The 17,723-nt window shown below is 35.0% G+C and overlaps 1 protein-coding gene across 2 annotated transcripts in view; it reads left to right on the top strand.

The window, feature by feature from the left end:
- Positions 1 to 17,723, top strand: part of SHOC2 (SHOC2 leucine rich repeat scaffold protein) — an 87,781-nt gene that overhangs the window by 41,256 nt on the left and 28,802 nt on the right. For both annotated transcript variants that reach the window (XM_025880753.2, XM_025880752.2), the window contains exon 2: positions 765 to 1,709. In XM_025880753.2, the coding sequence (XP_025736538.1) occupies positions 1,007 to 1,709 (703 nt within the window). In that variant the 5' untranslated portion in view covers positions 765 to 1,006. The remainder of the gene's footprint in view (positions 1 to 764; positions 1,710 to 17,723) is intronic.

The raw sequence follows: 17,723 nt of genomic DNA, 5'->3' as shown, positions 1-17,723 counted from the left end.
TTTATAGACATAACTGGAGATTGCTCTTTGTTTCTCAAGGTGATCCCTAGATCTACCTGCATCGGAATCACCTAGAATGCTTATTAAAGTACAGATTCTTAATGTCTTTTTTCTAAACTGTTTGCTGTGCTCCATACATATTTCACTTTGCCATTTTGTTCTTTTCTGAGACTGCTCTTGATTCGATCATTAGAGCCTTTGAAATCCTTTCTGTTACCTAAAGCTGTCAGGCAGAGTTAGTTGCAGATAGAGCAGTTTTAGTGTAGTGGTTAGGAACACAGGCTGTGGATATATACATTGGAATCTCAACTCTGTTGCTTTTCCAAGATCACAGGACTAGTTACTTAAAAGTATTTCTGTGCCTTGGTGTCCCTAAATAGGAACAACAGTTGATCTCTTGGACTGTTATGTGTATTAAATTAATATTTGTAAATTTCTTACAGTAATGCTTGTACATAGAAAGCACTCAAACATTAGCTGCTATTATGATTTCTCCCACTTCTCAGTTTTTACAAACTTATAGTAACTTGTATGGTTACCTTACCTCTTCTTGTTAGATTGTAAAGTCCTTGAAGATAGGGGCCTGCCCTATCAATTTTTATAGTTTTTCAATGAATTTTGCATAGTAGAAAGTGTTCAGTAAATATTTACTGCATCAAATCATAGAAAAATGGCCAAAGTTTCAGTAAGATTGTTTTTCGGAGCCCATTTACTTAATATATTAATCTAAAGTAATTTAATATTCTTTTTGTATTGTATTTCAGGAATTCTAATGAATCATTGACCAGCACCATTTTACCCGTTGGAACAAGTTATCAGAAATGGGCATAGTGCTTTTAGATCCAACATGTAACAGATGGCCATTACTCCATGGTGATTACTTCTTCAAGCCAACACCTTTTTTGATTGTGTAGGATCTTTGTCTCTTCATCTTTGAATTCCATTTACTGTTGTTGGCAAATAAAACGAAGGAGTTCATGTAGTTTTTGCCCAAGCTTGAGTCATCATGAGTAGTAGTTTAGGAAAAGAAAAAGACTCTAAAGAGAAAGATCCCAAAGTGCCATCAGCCAAGGAAAGAGAAAAAGAGGCAAAAGCCTCTGGAGGTTTTGGGAAAGAGAGCAAAGAAAAAGAACCTAAGACCAAAGGGAAAGATGCCAAAGATGGAAAGAAGGACTCCAGTGCTGCCCAACCAGGGGTGGCTTTTTCAGTTGACAATACGATCAAACGGCCAAATCCAGCACCTGGGACTAGAAAAAAATCTAGCAATGCAGAGGTGATTAAAGAGCTCAACAAATGCCGGGAAGAGAATTCAATGCGTTTGGACTTATCCAAGAGGTCTATACACATATTGCCATCATCAATCAAAGAGTTGACTCAATTAACAGAACTTTATTTATATAGCAACAAATTGCAGTCCCTCCCAGCAGAGGTGGGCTGTCTAGTAAATCTCATGACACTGGCTCTAAATGAAAACTCACTTACCAGTTTGCCTGACTCTCTTGATAACTTGAAGAAGCTGCGGATGCTTGATTTACGGCATAATAAACTGAGAGAAATTCCTTCAGTGGTGTATAGACTAGATTCTCTCACCACTCTTTACCTTCGCTTTAATCGTATAACTACTGTGGAAAAGGACATCAAAAATCTGTCAAAACTCAGCATGCTTAGCATTCGAGAGAACAAAATCAAACAACTACCTGCTGAAATTGGTAAGAGACCTTGGGGTTACTACTATTTGTAGTATTTATTATGCCAGATAATTTTGTCAAGTGCTTTTCCATATCAGAAAATATCTGATACTTGCCTAAAACAGCTGGTTTCTACATTTCATCTTCTTTATGTTTTACTTTATTTAATTTTAGCAATTTTAATGTATGGTTTGAGCTTATGTTATAAACTTAAGAAAGTGAGTTAGAATATAGATGTAGTGGGCCTCTTTCACATAAACCTATTCTGCTTTCATTTTCACTGGAGAAAAGGTGAATTTGTAGCAATAAAAAAATATTTCCCGAATTTTTAACTTGTTACCACCTATTTTAAAAATATTTAAAAAGTATAGTAGATTCATTGAGGCTACATTTTCCAGTTCTTTCACATTTCCTTCTTTATCTGAAAAATGTGTAAATTCACATGACTGTCCTACATAATTTACTACAGAAGATTGGCATATCAGAGCCTTGTTAAAAAAAAAAAAAAGCAAAAGAATGGTAGTATAAAAAACAGAAAAAAAATATATATGTAACAACTCTGTAAAAATATTTTTATTTTTTAATTAGGGAATATAGTAAACCTTGACTTACCAGTTTTGAGAAATTGATAAAGGTATTTGTGGGCTCGTTTTAGAACATTTAAAAAAATTGGCATAAAAGTTATGTAACTTTTTAAGGAAGGTTTTCTTATGAAAGGCAGATATATTCTGAATAAAATAGGTGATTAAAAATATTGTTGCTTGAGCATTGGTCTTATAGTGGGTGACAAAGGAAACTTGAGGAACTGCAGGTTTGTAGAGGTAATATTCTGTAGGTGTGTTTAAAAATTTATTTAGTTTTGAAAAAGATACAGTTTAAGTTTTAGGTATGGTGTTTTTCTACATTTAACTCTCACCAGACACAAAATCTTAATTTAGTTTTGGTTTCATTAAATGTATTTAGAAAATCCATGATAGATTTTCCCAAACTGTACTTTGAAAGTATGTCACTTATGAGATACTAAAATATCCTCAGGAATCTGAATGGAAATAATCCTTTTCATGTCTTCAGATAGAAATGTGGTTGTTGATTGACTTTTGATTTCATACCAGATTCAGTTAAAATTTCACCAGTATATATGTTTCATTCTGAAATAGAATTGCTAAAGAAAAGAGAAATGCTAAATTTTTATATAAAAATATCAAAATATCACATGTTATTTCCTGTTTTTGTTCTTATTATTTTGTGCATGTGTTATCCTCCATCTGAAAAAGTTGGCTTTAATTCATGAGAGTCCTATTTAGGATGTCTTTCCATAGAGATGTTATCAAATTACCTAGGAATTAAGAACGTACATTTCTTACGTAAGAAATTATAGGATTTTTGGGGTGTCTGGGTGGCCCAGTTGGTTAAGCGATTGCCTTTGGCTCAGGTCATGATCCTGGAGTCCCAGGATCGAGTCCCGCATCAGGCTTCATGCTCAGTGGAGAGTCTGCTTCTCCCTCTGGCCCTTCCCTCTCTCATGCTCTCTCTCTCTCTCTCTCTGTCTCATTCTCTCAAATAAATAAATAAAATCTTTAAAAAAAAAACTATAGGGTTTTATTATTTTTTTTAAAAAATATTTTATTTATTAGAGAGAGAGCACAAGAGGGGGGAGGGTCAGAGAGAGAAATAGACTGCCCACTGAGCAGGGAACCCCATGCAGGACTCGATCCTGGCACTCCAGGATCATGACCTGAGCTGAAGGCAGTTGCTGAACTGATGGAACCACCCAGGCGCCCTGAAATTATAGAATTTTAAATTTACTGCAGTTTGTTCATAGCATATAGATACAGCATTTTTACTAAAGTGAATGTATTTTTAAAAATTGGCAAATTTTAATTAAATGGTTGTGTCTGCCTAATCTTTTGACCTTTATTCCTAAGTTTGTAATTTTAAAAATAACCTTTGGATTTGTTTAAGGAGTACCCTCCCACAGTTAGTGGCATTATTAAAGTTTGTGTTGTAATTTTTGTATTTTTGTAAAAATAGTAACTTCATAAATGTTACTTTATTCCAAGCAGGGCATCAGGTAGACAATAAACTGATTTTAAAGATAAAAGTTAATATTTCTTAAAAGGGGTTAAGACTTACAAGGTTTAACTTAGATGCATGGATTTGGGGCAAACATTGCAGAAATCTGCTTTATCTTTTCCCTATAAAGAACAAAAAAATGTCCAGTAAAAACAACATAATCATAATAATAGCTATTGTTTGAGCACAGTATGTCATGGTATACTTTGCATATTTTATCTCATTAAGTTTTTACAGTTAACCCAAGGAAATAGACACTTCTTCCTCCATTGTATGAAGTAGGAACTGAAAATGTAGAGATTAGATAATTTACTAAAAGTCATGCAGCTAAGGGGGGGCCCCGCCTTGGTGGCCCAGTTGTTTAAGTGTCTGCCCTTGGCTCAGGTCACGATCCCAGGGTTCCAGGATTGAGCCCCACATCGGGCTCCCTGCTCAGCGGAGAGCCTGCTTCTGTCTCTGCCCCGCCCTTCTGCTCTGTTCTCTCTCTCTCAAAAAATAAAATCTTAAAAAAAAAAGTCATGTCAGGATTTTAACCTAGGTCTTAACTGTACTACCCCCACTAGTCTAGAAGAGTGGATCCCACTCTCATAGTTTATGACTTAGTAGTCTGGCAGGTTCTGGGGATCTGTACTTCTCAAAGAATAAGCTTGGTTATTGTGTCTGTAGCTGCAGTTAAAAGCCATTGCTTTAGTTTTTTTTTTTTGAGGGAGGAAGATGTTAGTGGCTTAATGAAGATATAATTCACATACCATACAGTTCATACATTTAAAGTGTACAGTTCAGTGGGTTTCAGCATATTCAGAGTTGAATTGCTGTTTGTGTACACAAACATCACAAACAATCTTACAACATTTTTATCCCTCTAAAAAGAAACTGTACACTTTAGCAGTTACCCCTTCTCTGTTTTCTTGAAACCCCTTAGCCCTAGGCAGACACGAGTTTACTTTCTGTTTCTATGGATTCACCTCTTCTGGACATTTCATATAAATGGAATCCTACAATATGTGGTCTTTGGTGACTGGCTTCTTTCACTTAGCATGTTTTCCAAAATTCCTCCAGGTTGTAGTATATATCAGTACTTCATTCTTTCTTATTGCTGAATAATACTCCATTCTGTGAATATACCACATTTTATTTGCCCATTCATCAGTTGAACATTTGGGTTGTTTCCATTTTCTGGCTGTTGCAAATAAAATTACTATGAACACTTGTATCCGAGTTTTTGTGTGGACATTTGTTTTCATTTCACTTGGGTTATATACCTAAACGTGGAATTACTGAGTCATATGGTAACTCTATGTTTAACCTTTTGAGGAACTTCTAGACTGGTTTCCTAAGTGGCTGGACTTTTTTATGTTCACAGCACAGTATATGAGGGTTCTGGTTTCTCTACATCCTCAACATCCTTGCTGTTGTCTCTTTTATTATAGCCATTCCATGAGTAAGAAGTGGTATTATGTGGTTTTGATTTTGTAGTGTTTTGATGACTATAGATTTGTTTTTAATTTTTGAAAGCTATCTTTTATTATAAAGGAAAGACAAATAGTTAACTTTCTGTGATGCAGATCTTTACTGCTTTTTTTTAAAAAAGATTTTATTTATTTGAGAGAGAGTACACAAGCAGGGGGAAGGGCAGAGGGAGAGGGAGAAGCAGACTCCCCACTGAGCAGTGAACCCGACGTGGGGCTCAATCCAGGACCCTGGGATCATGACCTGAGCCAAAGGCAGATGCTTAACCGACTGAGCCATCCAGGTGCCCCGCTTTACTGCTTTTTTAATTACAAAAAATAAAATCCTGAGCCCTTTGAGAATGTTTACAAATTAAGACCCATGGGCAGAGGTCATGTAAAATGGAAATTTGACATTTTTTACAGTGTTCTATACCTTTTTTTTTGAGGGGGGAGGGGCAGAAGGAGAGCGAGAAGGAGGATCTTTGTGTGTGTGTGTGTGTGTGTGTGTGTGTGTGTGTGTGTAAATAAGCTGTTTTAATTAAATTATCCATAGCATTTTTTCTCTGGTATTTTTGTTTTTGTTTTTTATTAACATATAATGTATTATTTGTTTCAGGGGTACTGGTCTAGGATTCATCAGTCTTACACAATTCACAGCACTCACCATAGTACATACCCTCCCCAATGTCCATCACCCAGCCACCCCATCCCTCCCACCCCGCTCCACTCCAGCAGCCCTCAGTTTGTTTCCCTTGATTAAGAGTCTCTTATGGTCTGTTTCCCGCTCTGGTTTTGTCTTGTTTCATTTTTCCCTCCTTCCCCTATGATCCTCTGTCTTGTTTATCAGATTTCTCATATCAGTGAGATCATGTGATACTTGTCTTTATCTGATTGACTCATTTCGCTTAGCATAATACCCTCTAGTTCCATCCATGTTGTTGCAAATGGCAAGATTTCATTTTTTTGATGGGTGCATAATATTCCATTGTGTATATACACACCACATCTTTATCCATTCATCTGTTGATGGACATCTAGGCTCTTTCCATAGTTCGGCTATTGTGGACATTGCTGCTATAAACATTGGGGTGCATGTGCCCCTTCGGATCACTACTTGTTTATCTTTGGGGTAAATACCCAGTAGTGCAATTGCTGGGTTGTAGGGTAACTCTATGAGAAAGAGGATCTTAAGCTTGGGTCTCGATCTCACAACCCTGAGATCATGACCTGAGCTGAAATCAAGAGTCAGATGCTTAATTGACTGAGCCCCCGAAGCTCCCCAAAAGTGGTACATACCTTTACTGTAGTTTGACTTACTGCAGCAACCCATAACAGGAATTTACAATTCAAAATACATGCTAATTATCATTTGTTAAACTTCTCTCTCTATATATTAGATTTGCATTATTATAGATATATATTAGATTCATATTATGCATATTAAATGCTTATTTTCTTGTCATATGAGTACACCACTTTCAGTCATGCCATCTAGCAATATATTTGAGGAGTATGAGAAATTATAAGTTCTTGAAATATAGCCTGCTGTTTAGTTTAAATAATATATTTGGAATTTAGCCATTATACAAGCTGCGTTGCATTCTAGGGAACTATATTAAGATCAGAACATCTATCTGTTTCAGCATTAATGGCATCTTTATTAATGCTGTGTGATTTTTTTTTTTAAAGATTTTTATTTATTTGTCAGAGAGAGAGAGCACAAGCAGGGGGAGCAGCAGAGGGAGAAGGAGAAGCAGGCTCCTCACTGAGCAAGGAGCCCAATGTGGGACTCGATCCCAGGACCCTGGGATCATGACCTGAGCTGGAGGCAGACGCTGGATGACTGAGCCACCCAGGCGTCCCAATGCTGTGTGATTTCATACCAGTGCTACATATTCACATGGGTGAACACTGTCAGAAAACAGTAAAAGAATACTAAACAGACAGTAAATGTAATCATATGAGGAGCAAGAGATAATACACCAGAACAGCCAAGAAAACTTCATTTGGTTATATTCATTTACCTTTTTGTGTGATAAGGCATGGACACATAAAGTAAATGTCCTGTCTTTTTGTGTTAAGTAGTAGATGGAACTCCTATTCATTGCTTTCTTTTACAGGTCAGTGTTCTATCCTTCCTCCCATACCTTCTTTTACCATTTGTTTTTTTTATTTGTATGCTTTTTTAAGATTTAATTTATTTATTTGACAGAGAGAGACACAGCAAGAGAGGGAACACAAGAGAGGGGGAGTGGGAGAGGGAGAAGCAGGCTTCCCCGCTGAGCAGGGAGCCCAATGCAGGACTCCATCCCAGGACCCTGGGATCATGACCTGAGCCGAAGGCAGACGCTTAACGACTGAGCCACCCAGGAGTCTTGAAAGAGACTCTTCATTGTACACAAATACTGATTCTGTTGGGTTTTATGTTAAAGATATGTCTTTGTAAAAAAAAAAAAAAATTTTTTTTTGGCCTGGGTGGATTAGAGTTAGGGCCATCAGATAGTCAGTTTGAATAATTAATTTAGTTTGGGGAATTCTGGACAATGAAGTTTTAAAAGTGTTATTCTTCTAAGGAATGAAATGGTTGCTCTTTGAAAAAAACTCCATCTTTATCTGTTTCCAATATTCCTTCAGTTTTCTTCATTGAATTATGGGCTAGTTTATTATTTATTTATACATGAACCCTTTTTTATTCTTTATAAAAACAGCTAAGTTAGAAGGGATATATTTCTTAAAAAATTTATTCTTCCTACATTGTGTAATCAATAAAATGCTACATCATTTATATATAATATACAATTTCATGTGAATTTGTCAAAATAACCCTTTTTGCTTATAAGAATGACCTGATATGTTAAAATATATACTTTTTTGGGAACCCATATCATTTTTACCCATGTTAAAGAAACAATTCTTTTTTTTTTTTTTTAAAGATTTTATTTATTTATTTGACAGAGAGAGCACGAGAGCAGGAACACAAGCAGGGGGAGTGGAAGAGGGAGAAGCAGGCTTCCTGCCGAGCAGGGACCCCGATATGGGACTCGATCCCAGGACCCTGGGATCATGACCTGAGCCGAAGGCAGACGCTTAACGACTGAGCCACCCAGGCACCCTAAAGAAACAACTCTTAACAGCACTCATATCTATAAGAAATTAGAATCAGCAAAAATTTTTTACCCATTTGACACAGTAACAGTTACTGAAAACAGAATTTCTACTATACTGAAATACTGCTGTGTTATATTCTGTCAGTTAAGTGATATAATCAGCATATAAAAATATATCATCAGTATCTATATAAAAATACTAAGGACAGAACCAGCCAGGAGTGATAAAATTGCTTTCATGGTCCAGGTAGCATTATTTAATGGATCCCACTTGAGTGTTTTGTACAAGGGCTAATGAGGAACTTAGTTTGGCAGGAAAAAGAAACCAGGAAAGGCAATTCATGGTTGTTAATAAATAACTCCTTTTGATTGGGACTCCTCAAGAGATTCTAGAGACTTGGAAATGAACTGTTAACTTAGTTTATTGTCATTAGATTATCAGGTGTTTCACTGAACAACAAAAACCTATACAAGTTGTTTTTGCTAAAGGAGGCAATAAGAGAACAGAAAATAATACTTAAGCCGTTTAGAAGGGTTTGATAGGATCAGAGAGAGGATACAATTGACTTTCCACCCTGCTGAGGTATAGGGAATTATATTCTAGTGACAGCAGGCTACCCATTCAAAGGAATATAGACACTCTTGTCCATGTTGCTTAGTTGGAGGTGCCCTTGATTAGAAGGGCTACTGAAATTTTCTTTGCAATGAAAGGGAAAATTAAGCCTATAAAACAGATTTAAGTAATGTAGAAATTCTGATGTAAGTTCCTAAATCTGTTCAAGCTTGTGGTATTTCCAGCTTTTGTTAATTATGTGGTTTTACAAATTAGTAAGATTTGATGTGATTTTTTTTATACAGCTAATCTCTGAATATTTGAAAATATTCCTATAAGTTCAGGAACAAGAGTTGAAATTGTTTTTAAGATTTATTTGAGAGAGAGAGAGAGAGAGAGTGGGGGAAGAGGGGCAGAGGAAGTGGACAGAATCTTAAGGCAGGTTCCATGCTCAACCCAATGTGGAGCCCCACTTGGGGCTATCTCACGACCCCGAGATCATGACCTGAGCCAAAACCAAGAGCTGGTTGCTTAACCAGCTGCACTACCCAGGTGCCCCAAAGATGCTTATATTTTAAAAACAATTATTGTTCCTAGGGGCGTCTGGGTAGTGCATTTGGTTAGGTGACAGACTCTTGGTTTCAGCTCAGATCATGATCTCAAGGTCATGAGATGCCCCAAGTTGGACTCCATGCTGGGTGCGGAGCCTGCTTAAGATTCTTTCTCTCCGTCTGTCCTTCCCTCCCTCTAAAAAAAATAAATAACATATAAAAAAAAATAAGCATTTTTGATATGACTCAAAAGGGAAGGTCATATGACTTCACAGGGTAGGTCACAACTTATGAAACCTAATTGTTTACCAGTATTTGAGTGCCTACTATATACATTTTAATAGGGTCTTTTTGTATTTTGCTAGATTTAACCCATACTAAAATTTTGTTAAGGAATTTGTATCTATATTCATCATGGCCATTGATCTGTAACTCTCTCTCTTTTTTAAATAATGGTTTGCTGTAAGAGTAATTCTGGCTTCATATCATAGAATGAGTTGGGAAGTGTTCCTCTTTTACGTTCTGCAAGAGTTTGTGTAGAATTAGTATTATTTCCTCAAATGTTTAGAAGGAGACATGTTTTCTTTGTAGGAAGGTTTTTAATTACTGATCTAATTTAATTTAGTTAATAGACACAGAGTTACCTGAGTTTTCTACTTCTCATTTGAATTTTGGTAGTTTGAATCTGTCAAAGCATTTGTCTATTTTGTATAATTTGTTGAATTTTTGGCATAAAGTTCATAATAGTTCTATATTATTCTTTTAATGTCATCAGTATAATTTGTAATCATGTCTCTCTTTCATTCTTCATATTCGTAATTTGGTCTTTCTTTGATGAGTCTGGCTAGAGATATATAAATTTTATTGGTCTTTTAAAAAAAACCTGCTTTTGGTTTTATTTTTTTGTTCTATTATCTTTGTTTTTTTAATCTTTTTTGTTTTTTTTCTGCTCCTTATTTAGTTTTTTCTTTAGATTTAATATGTTCTTCTTTGTCTATTAGATTGATTTCAGACCTTTCTTTTCCTTATATAAGCATTTCATTATAAATCTCCCAAGTACTGTTTTAGCAGCAGCATGCAAATTTTGATGTTGTATTTTCATTATTGTCTAGTTTAAAATATTTTCTAAATATCTCTTATTCTCCTCTAACCCATGGATTATTTAGAAGTGAATTGTTCAATTTTCAAGCATTCAAAAGATGTTTTCCAATATTTTTGTTACTGATTTATAAAATATGGCCTGTTTTACCAAATGTTCTATATGCAGTTGAAAAGAATATGCATTGTATTGGTTTTTTTTGGAGCAAGGTCACATTAGTTGATATTATTCCTTCGTTCTATACCACTATCAATTTTCTGTCCACTGTTTTTTCAATTAGTGAAAAAATAAGTGTTGAAGTAGCCAACCATACTAATAGATTTTTCTCCCACTAGTGCTATTAATTTTTGCTGCTTTTATATTTTGAAACTGTTACTACTTGTAGATATACCTAGGATTTTTTTTCCCCCCAATGAAGTTACTTGTATCATTAAGAAATATCTGTCTGTATTTCTGGTAACATTCCTGGTAATTTTTTTTTTTATGAATCCTATTTTTTCTGATATTAATACAGCCACTCCACGTTGCTTGTTAATTGGTACTTACATATCTTTTGCCATTCTTTTACCTTTTTGTGTCTTTACATTTAAAATGGTTTCTTATAGACAGCATATAGATCTTGTGGTTTTTAATTCTGGCAGGTTTTAAAATTTTTTTAATTTAAATTTTAGGTAGTTAACATACAGTGCAATATTGGTTTCTGGAGTACAATTCAGTGATTCATCACTTACTTACAACACCCAATGTTCATCATAACACATGCCCTTCCTAATTCCTATTCCCCATCTAGTCCATCCTGCACCCACCTCCCTCCATCAACCCTCAGTTCTCTCTTGTTAAGAGGTTCTTATGGCTTGTTTCCCTCTCTCCTTTTTTTCTTTTCCCCCTTCCCATATGTTCATCTGTTTTCTTACTTAAATTCCACATGAGTGAGATCATATTAATCCTGGAAGTTTTTGTCTTACTTGAAGGGTTTAGACCATTTACATTTAATATAGTTTCCAACATGATTGGATTAAATCAACTATTTTCTATTTGTGCCATATGTTATTCTTTTTTCCCCCTCATTTCATGCCTTCTTTTAGATTGACTATTTTTATAAATTCCATTTTTCTCAATTGTTGGCATATTAGTTATATATGTCTTTGTTACTTTGCTTTGGTATCTGCTCCAGTATTTACATATCATAACAGTCTACATTCAAATAATATTATACCACTTCTCATATATCCTAAGAACATCACATAGAACACTTTTACTTCTTCCATTCTTTGTGCAATTATTGTCATACCTTTTTATTCATATATTATAAATCCCATAATAATGCATTGCTGTTATTCTTGTCTTAAATTTTATCCTTTTTAAGCTTTTCACTTTGAACAAATTTTAGATTTATAGAAAAGTTGTAAAACCAGTACACAGGGTTCTTATGTACTCCTTACTCAGCTTCCTCTGTTATTAACATTCTACATAACCATTATGCAGTGATCAAAACCAAGAAATTTACATCGGTACAATACTATAAACTACAAATTTTATTTAGATTTCACCAATTTTTCCACTAATGTCCTTTTTCTGTTCCAGAATCCTACGTTACATTTAATAGTCATATGTCTGTAGTCTCCTCCAACCTGTGGAAGGATTTTTGAAAGTCTTTCCCTTTCTTTCATGACATTGATACCTCTGAGGAGTACTGCTCAGGTATTATGTAATAGATCACTCATTTTTTGTTTATATTTATTTTCTCATGACCAGTTTGAGATTATGTGTTTGGCAAGAATGCCACTAAGGTGATTATGGTGCTTTTCCCAGTGAATCATATCAAGAGATATATGATGTTGATTTATCTCATTGCTGGTGATTTTTGACCTTGGTTATGGTGATTTTTACTGTGCTGCTCTACTTTAAAGTTAGTAATTTTTTCTTCTTAATAATTAACCTAAGGAGTGCTGGTTTTTAGTCTATGCCAATATCTTGTTTTTCCTTAATCTTTTGTTCGCTGATTTTGACATTCATTGGTGGATCTTGATCTTCCCTGAAACAATTATTACTGTATTCTAATGGTGATTTTTAAAAATTTCCCTTGTTTCTTTTGCATTAATTGATATTCTTCTATAATGAAAAGCTGTCCTTTCTCTGCCTCATAGATTTATTTATTCCATTACTTAAATTATATCAATCTGGACTCATTCTATTCTGTGGGTTCCAGTCCAATATGATTTTTATTATTTTGTTGCCCAGTTTGTTCCACCTTTCGTTATTGTGGACTCTTTTAGGTTGGTTCCTGTGCCTTTTGTCATGCCATCGTCCTTCTTGGTTATCTTTTAAAGAGATTAAAAAATGCAAGACAAACAAAAAAACCTCTTTCATAGTTACCTCCATGAATTTACCATTTCTAGTACTTTCATTCTTTGTGTAGATCTGAATTTCTACCGGTTTTCTTTTTTTCCAAAGAACTTCTTTAAATATATATTGTAGTGCAGGTATGGTCATAATGAATTCTGCAGGCTTTTGTTTGTTTCAGAGCCTTTTGCTTTTATTTTTGAAAGCTATTTCTCTTGGTATAGAATTCTAGTTTGACAGCTTTCCTTTTCTTTTTTCCCCCTTTTTTCTGTATTTTATACTTCTCTGTCCTATCTCTCTGGGTTTTGTTTGGTTTTGTTTTTTCTGGTTTGCCTAGTTTTGGGCAACAGTTTTGCTGGTATTCTTTTCTTTGTTTTTGTGTTTTTGGTCTTTTTTTCTGTATATTTAAAAAATGTTTTTCTTTGTCCCTGGTTTCCAGCAATTTGTTTACAATGTGCCTCTATTTGGTGTTTTTCATGTTGCTTCTGCTTGGAGTTTATGAGCTTCTTGGATCTGTGGGTTTGTGGTTTTCATCAAAGTTGGAAAGATTTAGGCCATTATTTCTTGAAATTTTCTTGATTTTTGGCGCCTTCTTTGCTTTTTTATTCTGTAGATTTCTAACTACATGTATAGTAGATCTCTTTATGTTACCTTTCAGGTCATTGATAGTCTATTCATATTGTGTGTGTGTTTTAGATTGTTTCTGTTGCTATTTTTTATTGCTATATATAATTTCTTTTTCAGTGTCTAAATCTATTGTTAATCCATGCAAATGAAATTTTAATTTGAGATATATTTTTCTGAGATTTAGTGTTGATATATGGTCTTTATTTTTATAGTATGGCCTTTTTGGGATTTTGTTTTCTGACCCTTCTAACTTGGCAGGATTGAAATTCCAAAAACTTACCCACTACAGATGGCAGCTGTCAAAATCTCTGTTTGGCACTTTTGCCTTCTAGCTGTTGTTTTCCCCCTGGGCTCCTTGCAGTCTTCTCTCCCATAGTTGTACTTTTAGAGTCAGTCAAAAATTTGAGGGTATGGATATGCAGATTTTGGGACTCCACTCTTTGTGGTTTCCTTCTTTCCAGGATATCCAACTTTCAATTCCAGCCACTGTCATAGACCCTTGACCTTGTCCTCTGGCATCTCAGCCCAGTAGGACTGTGGCTTTCTACTTGAGATTTATTTTCTGCTGCCAGATTTGTGAGTAACTTCATGGTAAAAGCCTTAACAAATGTAGATCTTACTGAGTGTAGTTTTTTTATATAACTTATCTACTGTTCATAAGAAATTACTCTGAAACATAGCTCTAAAAACAACACTCATTTACTACTGTCTTACAGTTTCTTTGTTCAGAATCAGGCATAGCTGGGGGGTGGGTGGATAGGTTAGCCTGGTGATGGGTATTAAAGAGGGCACGTATTGAATGGAGCACTGGGTGTTATATGCAAACAATGAATCATGGAACACTACATCAAAAACTAATGCTGTAATGTATGGTGATTAACATAATAAAATTAAAAAAAAAAAGGCATAGCTTAACTGGATCTTCTGATTCAGGGTTTCCTCCCAAGATCTCTCACTCAAAGTGGTAGCCAGGGCTGGGGTGTCATCTGAGGGCGTGTCTGGAAAAGCCTCCACATCTGAGCTCATGTGATTGTTTTCAAGGATTGCAGTTCGCAGTTGTTGGACTAAGCGCTTCAGCTTCTTGCTGGCTGTTGGCTGGAAACTGCTCAGTTCTTTTCCACATGGATCTCTCCAGCATGGCAGCTTGTTTTATCAAAGGTGCAAGCTGAGAAGGCAATAGAAAGGGTGGTAGCAAGATGAGAGCACAGTCTTTCGTAACCTAGTCACAGATGTGACATCTCGTCACTGTTATTGTATTCTCTTCATTGGAAACATGTCACTGAGTTCAGTGCACACTCAAGGGAGGGTTAATTATGCAGTGTATAAAATTATACATGGGCAGGGTCATTGGGGCCATCTTAAAAGTCTGCCTACCACAGTCCCCTTTTTACAAGAGTTGAATTTGTTCTAGTTTCTGCTTTGAGTCTCTCTGCATGCTTTTGTATAGTGTTTTTAAAAGAATTTATCCAGGACTCCACAATTACCATTAGCCAGAAGACCAGAATTTGACTCTTTGGATATTAACCGCAACTCCCTCTTTGGGACAAAAATGTTCTATCATGACAACATTTTCTTCAGACCTGTATATTATTTTTTCCCTAATTAACCAAAAATTGTTACCTATATATCTCACTGATACCTCACATTCAGCCTGATCAAAATATAACTCTTCACCAAACACTTCTCTTCCTTTTGGATTCTGTTTCTCTCTTTTAATTGCATCATTATCTTCTCTGTCAGTTCAGGTTCGAGATCTTGGAATCAGGATTTTTTTTCCCTGTTCTAGATCGTGTCAAAGTGTGGCCTAATTACCAGACAGGTTGCTGGCTGACGAATTTTTTTGTCACAAGTTTGTCACAAGTTAACAACACAAATTGAAAGTAAGCATTTAGAATCTTGTACAACAATTTGACATTGCTGGAACATCCAAGAATGCAATTTTGTATTTTACAGAATATTGGTCCACAACCACCTGTGAAAAAAACAAAACCCCTTCATCATGTATAACTTACCATATTCCTATTGCTATTTCCATGTCTCTTAGTTGCTCGTGTAGTGGGCCTGTTCATTCAACTGCTTTTGATTATTCACTGTAGGCCCTCATATTATTTTATGCGAGCTAACTGCAATAGCTTCCTATAAGACTGCTTCTTAATTCTGCCTTCTCCAATCCATTCTTTCAAATCTATGAGAAAATAGACTTTTTAGAACAACATTCTGATTATCATGCTTGTTCAGAAACTTCAGATTGTACTTTATTACCAGATCTCTTTTCTTCTTTTCCTTTCTCCCCCTACCGTGTCCTGTGTTTCAGTTCATATATGCAATGGTTCCTCCTTGCTGCTCCATACACTCTTACTTCCAACTATCTTTCCTTGCTTTACTTTTGTTTACAGCAGTTATCACTTTATTTCCTTATTTTCTGATGCTTCCTTCGGTGCATACTAGAATGTAAGCTCCTTGAGAATAGACTGGTTTGTTCACTGCTTAATTTCCAGTAGGTACGCAAGAAATTTTTATTGAGTGATTAAGTGAATGAGATGGTCACCCTAAAGATAAAGGACTTTGACAATGAAAGACCTTGAAGATCTTAAAGAATGGCTTTTTAATGATGAAATTTCATAAGCAGAGCCCTCTCTGGCTTCCATCAAATCACATGTTGTCTCCTACTAATTTTAAATTTCATGAGAACAGGTATTTAGTGTCTTGTAGTTTCTTTGTATCTTTCATGCTTAGCATTGTGCCTGATAAAGAGAACATGAACGTAGGAATTTGTTTCAGACTGATTGAATTTAATGCTCTTAGAATAATAGTTTATCTTCTGTTATGTTTTAGGGACATGGTATATTCAAATGTTTGTATAATAATGTTCCTTTGTTACTGGTTAAACCCCACACATTTAGTTTGTCACTTATTTAATAAACTATTTGTTAAGCTACTCTGAACAAAACCACGTATAAAATATTTTTAACAATTACTAAAAGTCAAAGATCTTTTTAAATTAAGATGTGAAAAAAGTGGAAACTTAGAAAAGTTCCAAATAATCTCAGGAATTTGGTATTTAAATGCATTTTAATAACTTGCAATCTCCAAAAGGGGAAAATTTTTTTTCTCCTCCTAAAATCACTCTTCTGTTATTTGATGAACATTAGTTTTACATCTCAACTACCTGACTTCCAGATATCAAGCACCATGTGTCCCACTTCTTTTTGCATGTGGAACACTGACTTTGTATATTACAAAATGAAAATGGGTTTAATATATGAGAGTAACCCTGGAGACTATATTGCTCAGAGAAATAGCAGGAAGAATCCCAACAAGAATCTAGACAGTTTCGTCACCTTTGAGAAGGAATATGTCCAGCATGCTTCATTGTCTGGATATAGAGTTATGGCATGCTTAAAAAGTCTTGGATATAGTGTTCAGTCTTTGCCTCCTCTAAAGACAAGGCAAAAGAAAAATTATTTTTCAAAATGGAATTAATTTAGGCTTTAAAGAACTTCCATAGAGAAAAAAAACACAACATTCTACTAAAATATGTTGAAGATTATTCATCTAACACAAATTTAAAAAATGGCTTTTTCTGTTTTTGTGCCATGTTTTAGTTTAAGGCATGTCCAAAAGCAGGAGCTTGGGCCAGAGACTTTTTTTTTTAACTTTTTACTGATATATCATAAATGTACAATTGAAGAATGTTTGCAAACTGTATAGTATCAGCATCCAAGTTAAAAAATTGAACATCAAGACCACCCAGGAGAGCCTTTTTCAGTCATTATTCCCATCAAGAGTAAACTTAGTATACTGACTTCTACTAACAAATACTAATTTTCCTTGTTTTTATATAAATGGAACCATAACCTATGTATGTTTTTGTGTTTGAGTTCTTCCTCTTGGCATTATTCATCATAATTGGTGTATGTAGTTATGGTTTATTCTCATTACCGCATAATATCTCATAGTGTGAATATGCCACAATTTATCCATTCTCTTGTTTGGTACTTTGTAATTTGGGGCTAATACAAATAGTGCCACTATGTTACTGTAATATAAGTCTCTTGGTAAATATAGCGACTCATTTCTGTTGAATATATCCCTAACAAAAGAATTGGAGCTCATGATTATTTTTCCTCCCTGACTTCTCATATTTCTTCTTCTTCTTTTTTTTTAATATCTGTGTAGTTTCTGACCATCTTTTAAAATGTAGCTTTTCCTAGTCCACCCAGCCAGAATC

Source organism: Callorhinus ursinus, unplaced genomic scaffold (genome assembly GCF_003265705.2).
Source record: "Callorhinus ursinus isolate GAN/ISIS: 27379988/994484 unplaced genomic scaffold, GSC_fseal_2.0 scaffold20, whole genome shotgun sequence".
NCBI classification, from domain to species: Eukaryota; Metazoa; Chordata; class Mammalia; order Carnivora; family Otariidae; genus Callorhinus; species Callorhinus ursinus.
The sequence above is the reverse complement of the archived record's forward strand: the minus strand, read 5'-3'. Positions and strand labels throughout refer to the sequence as shown.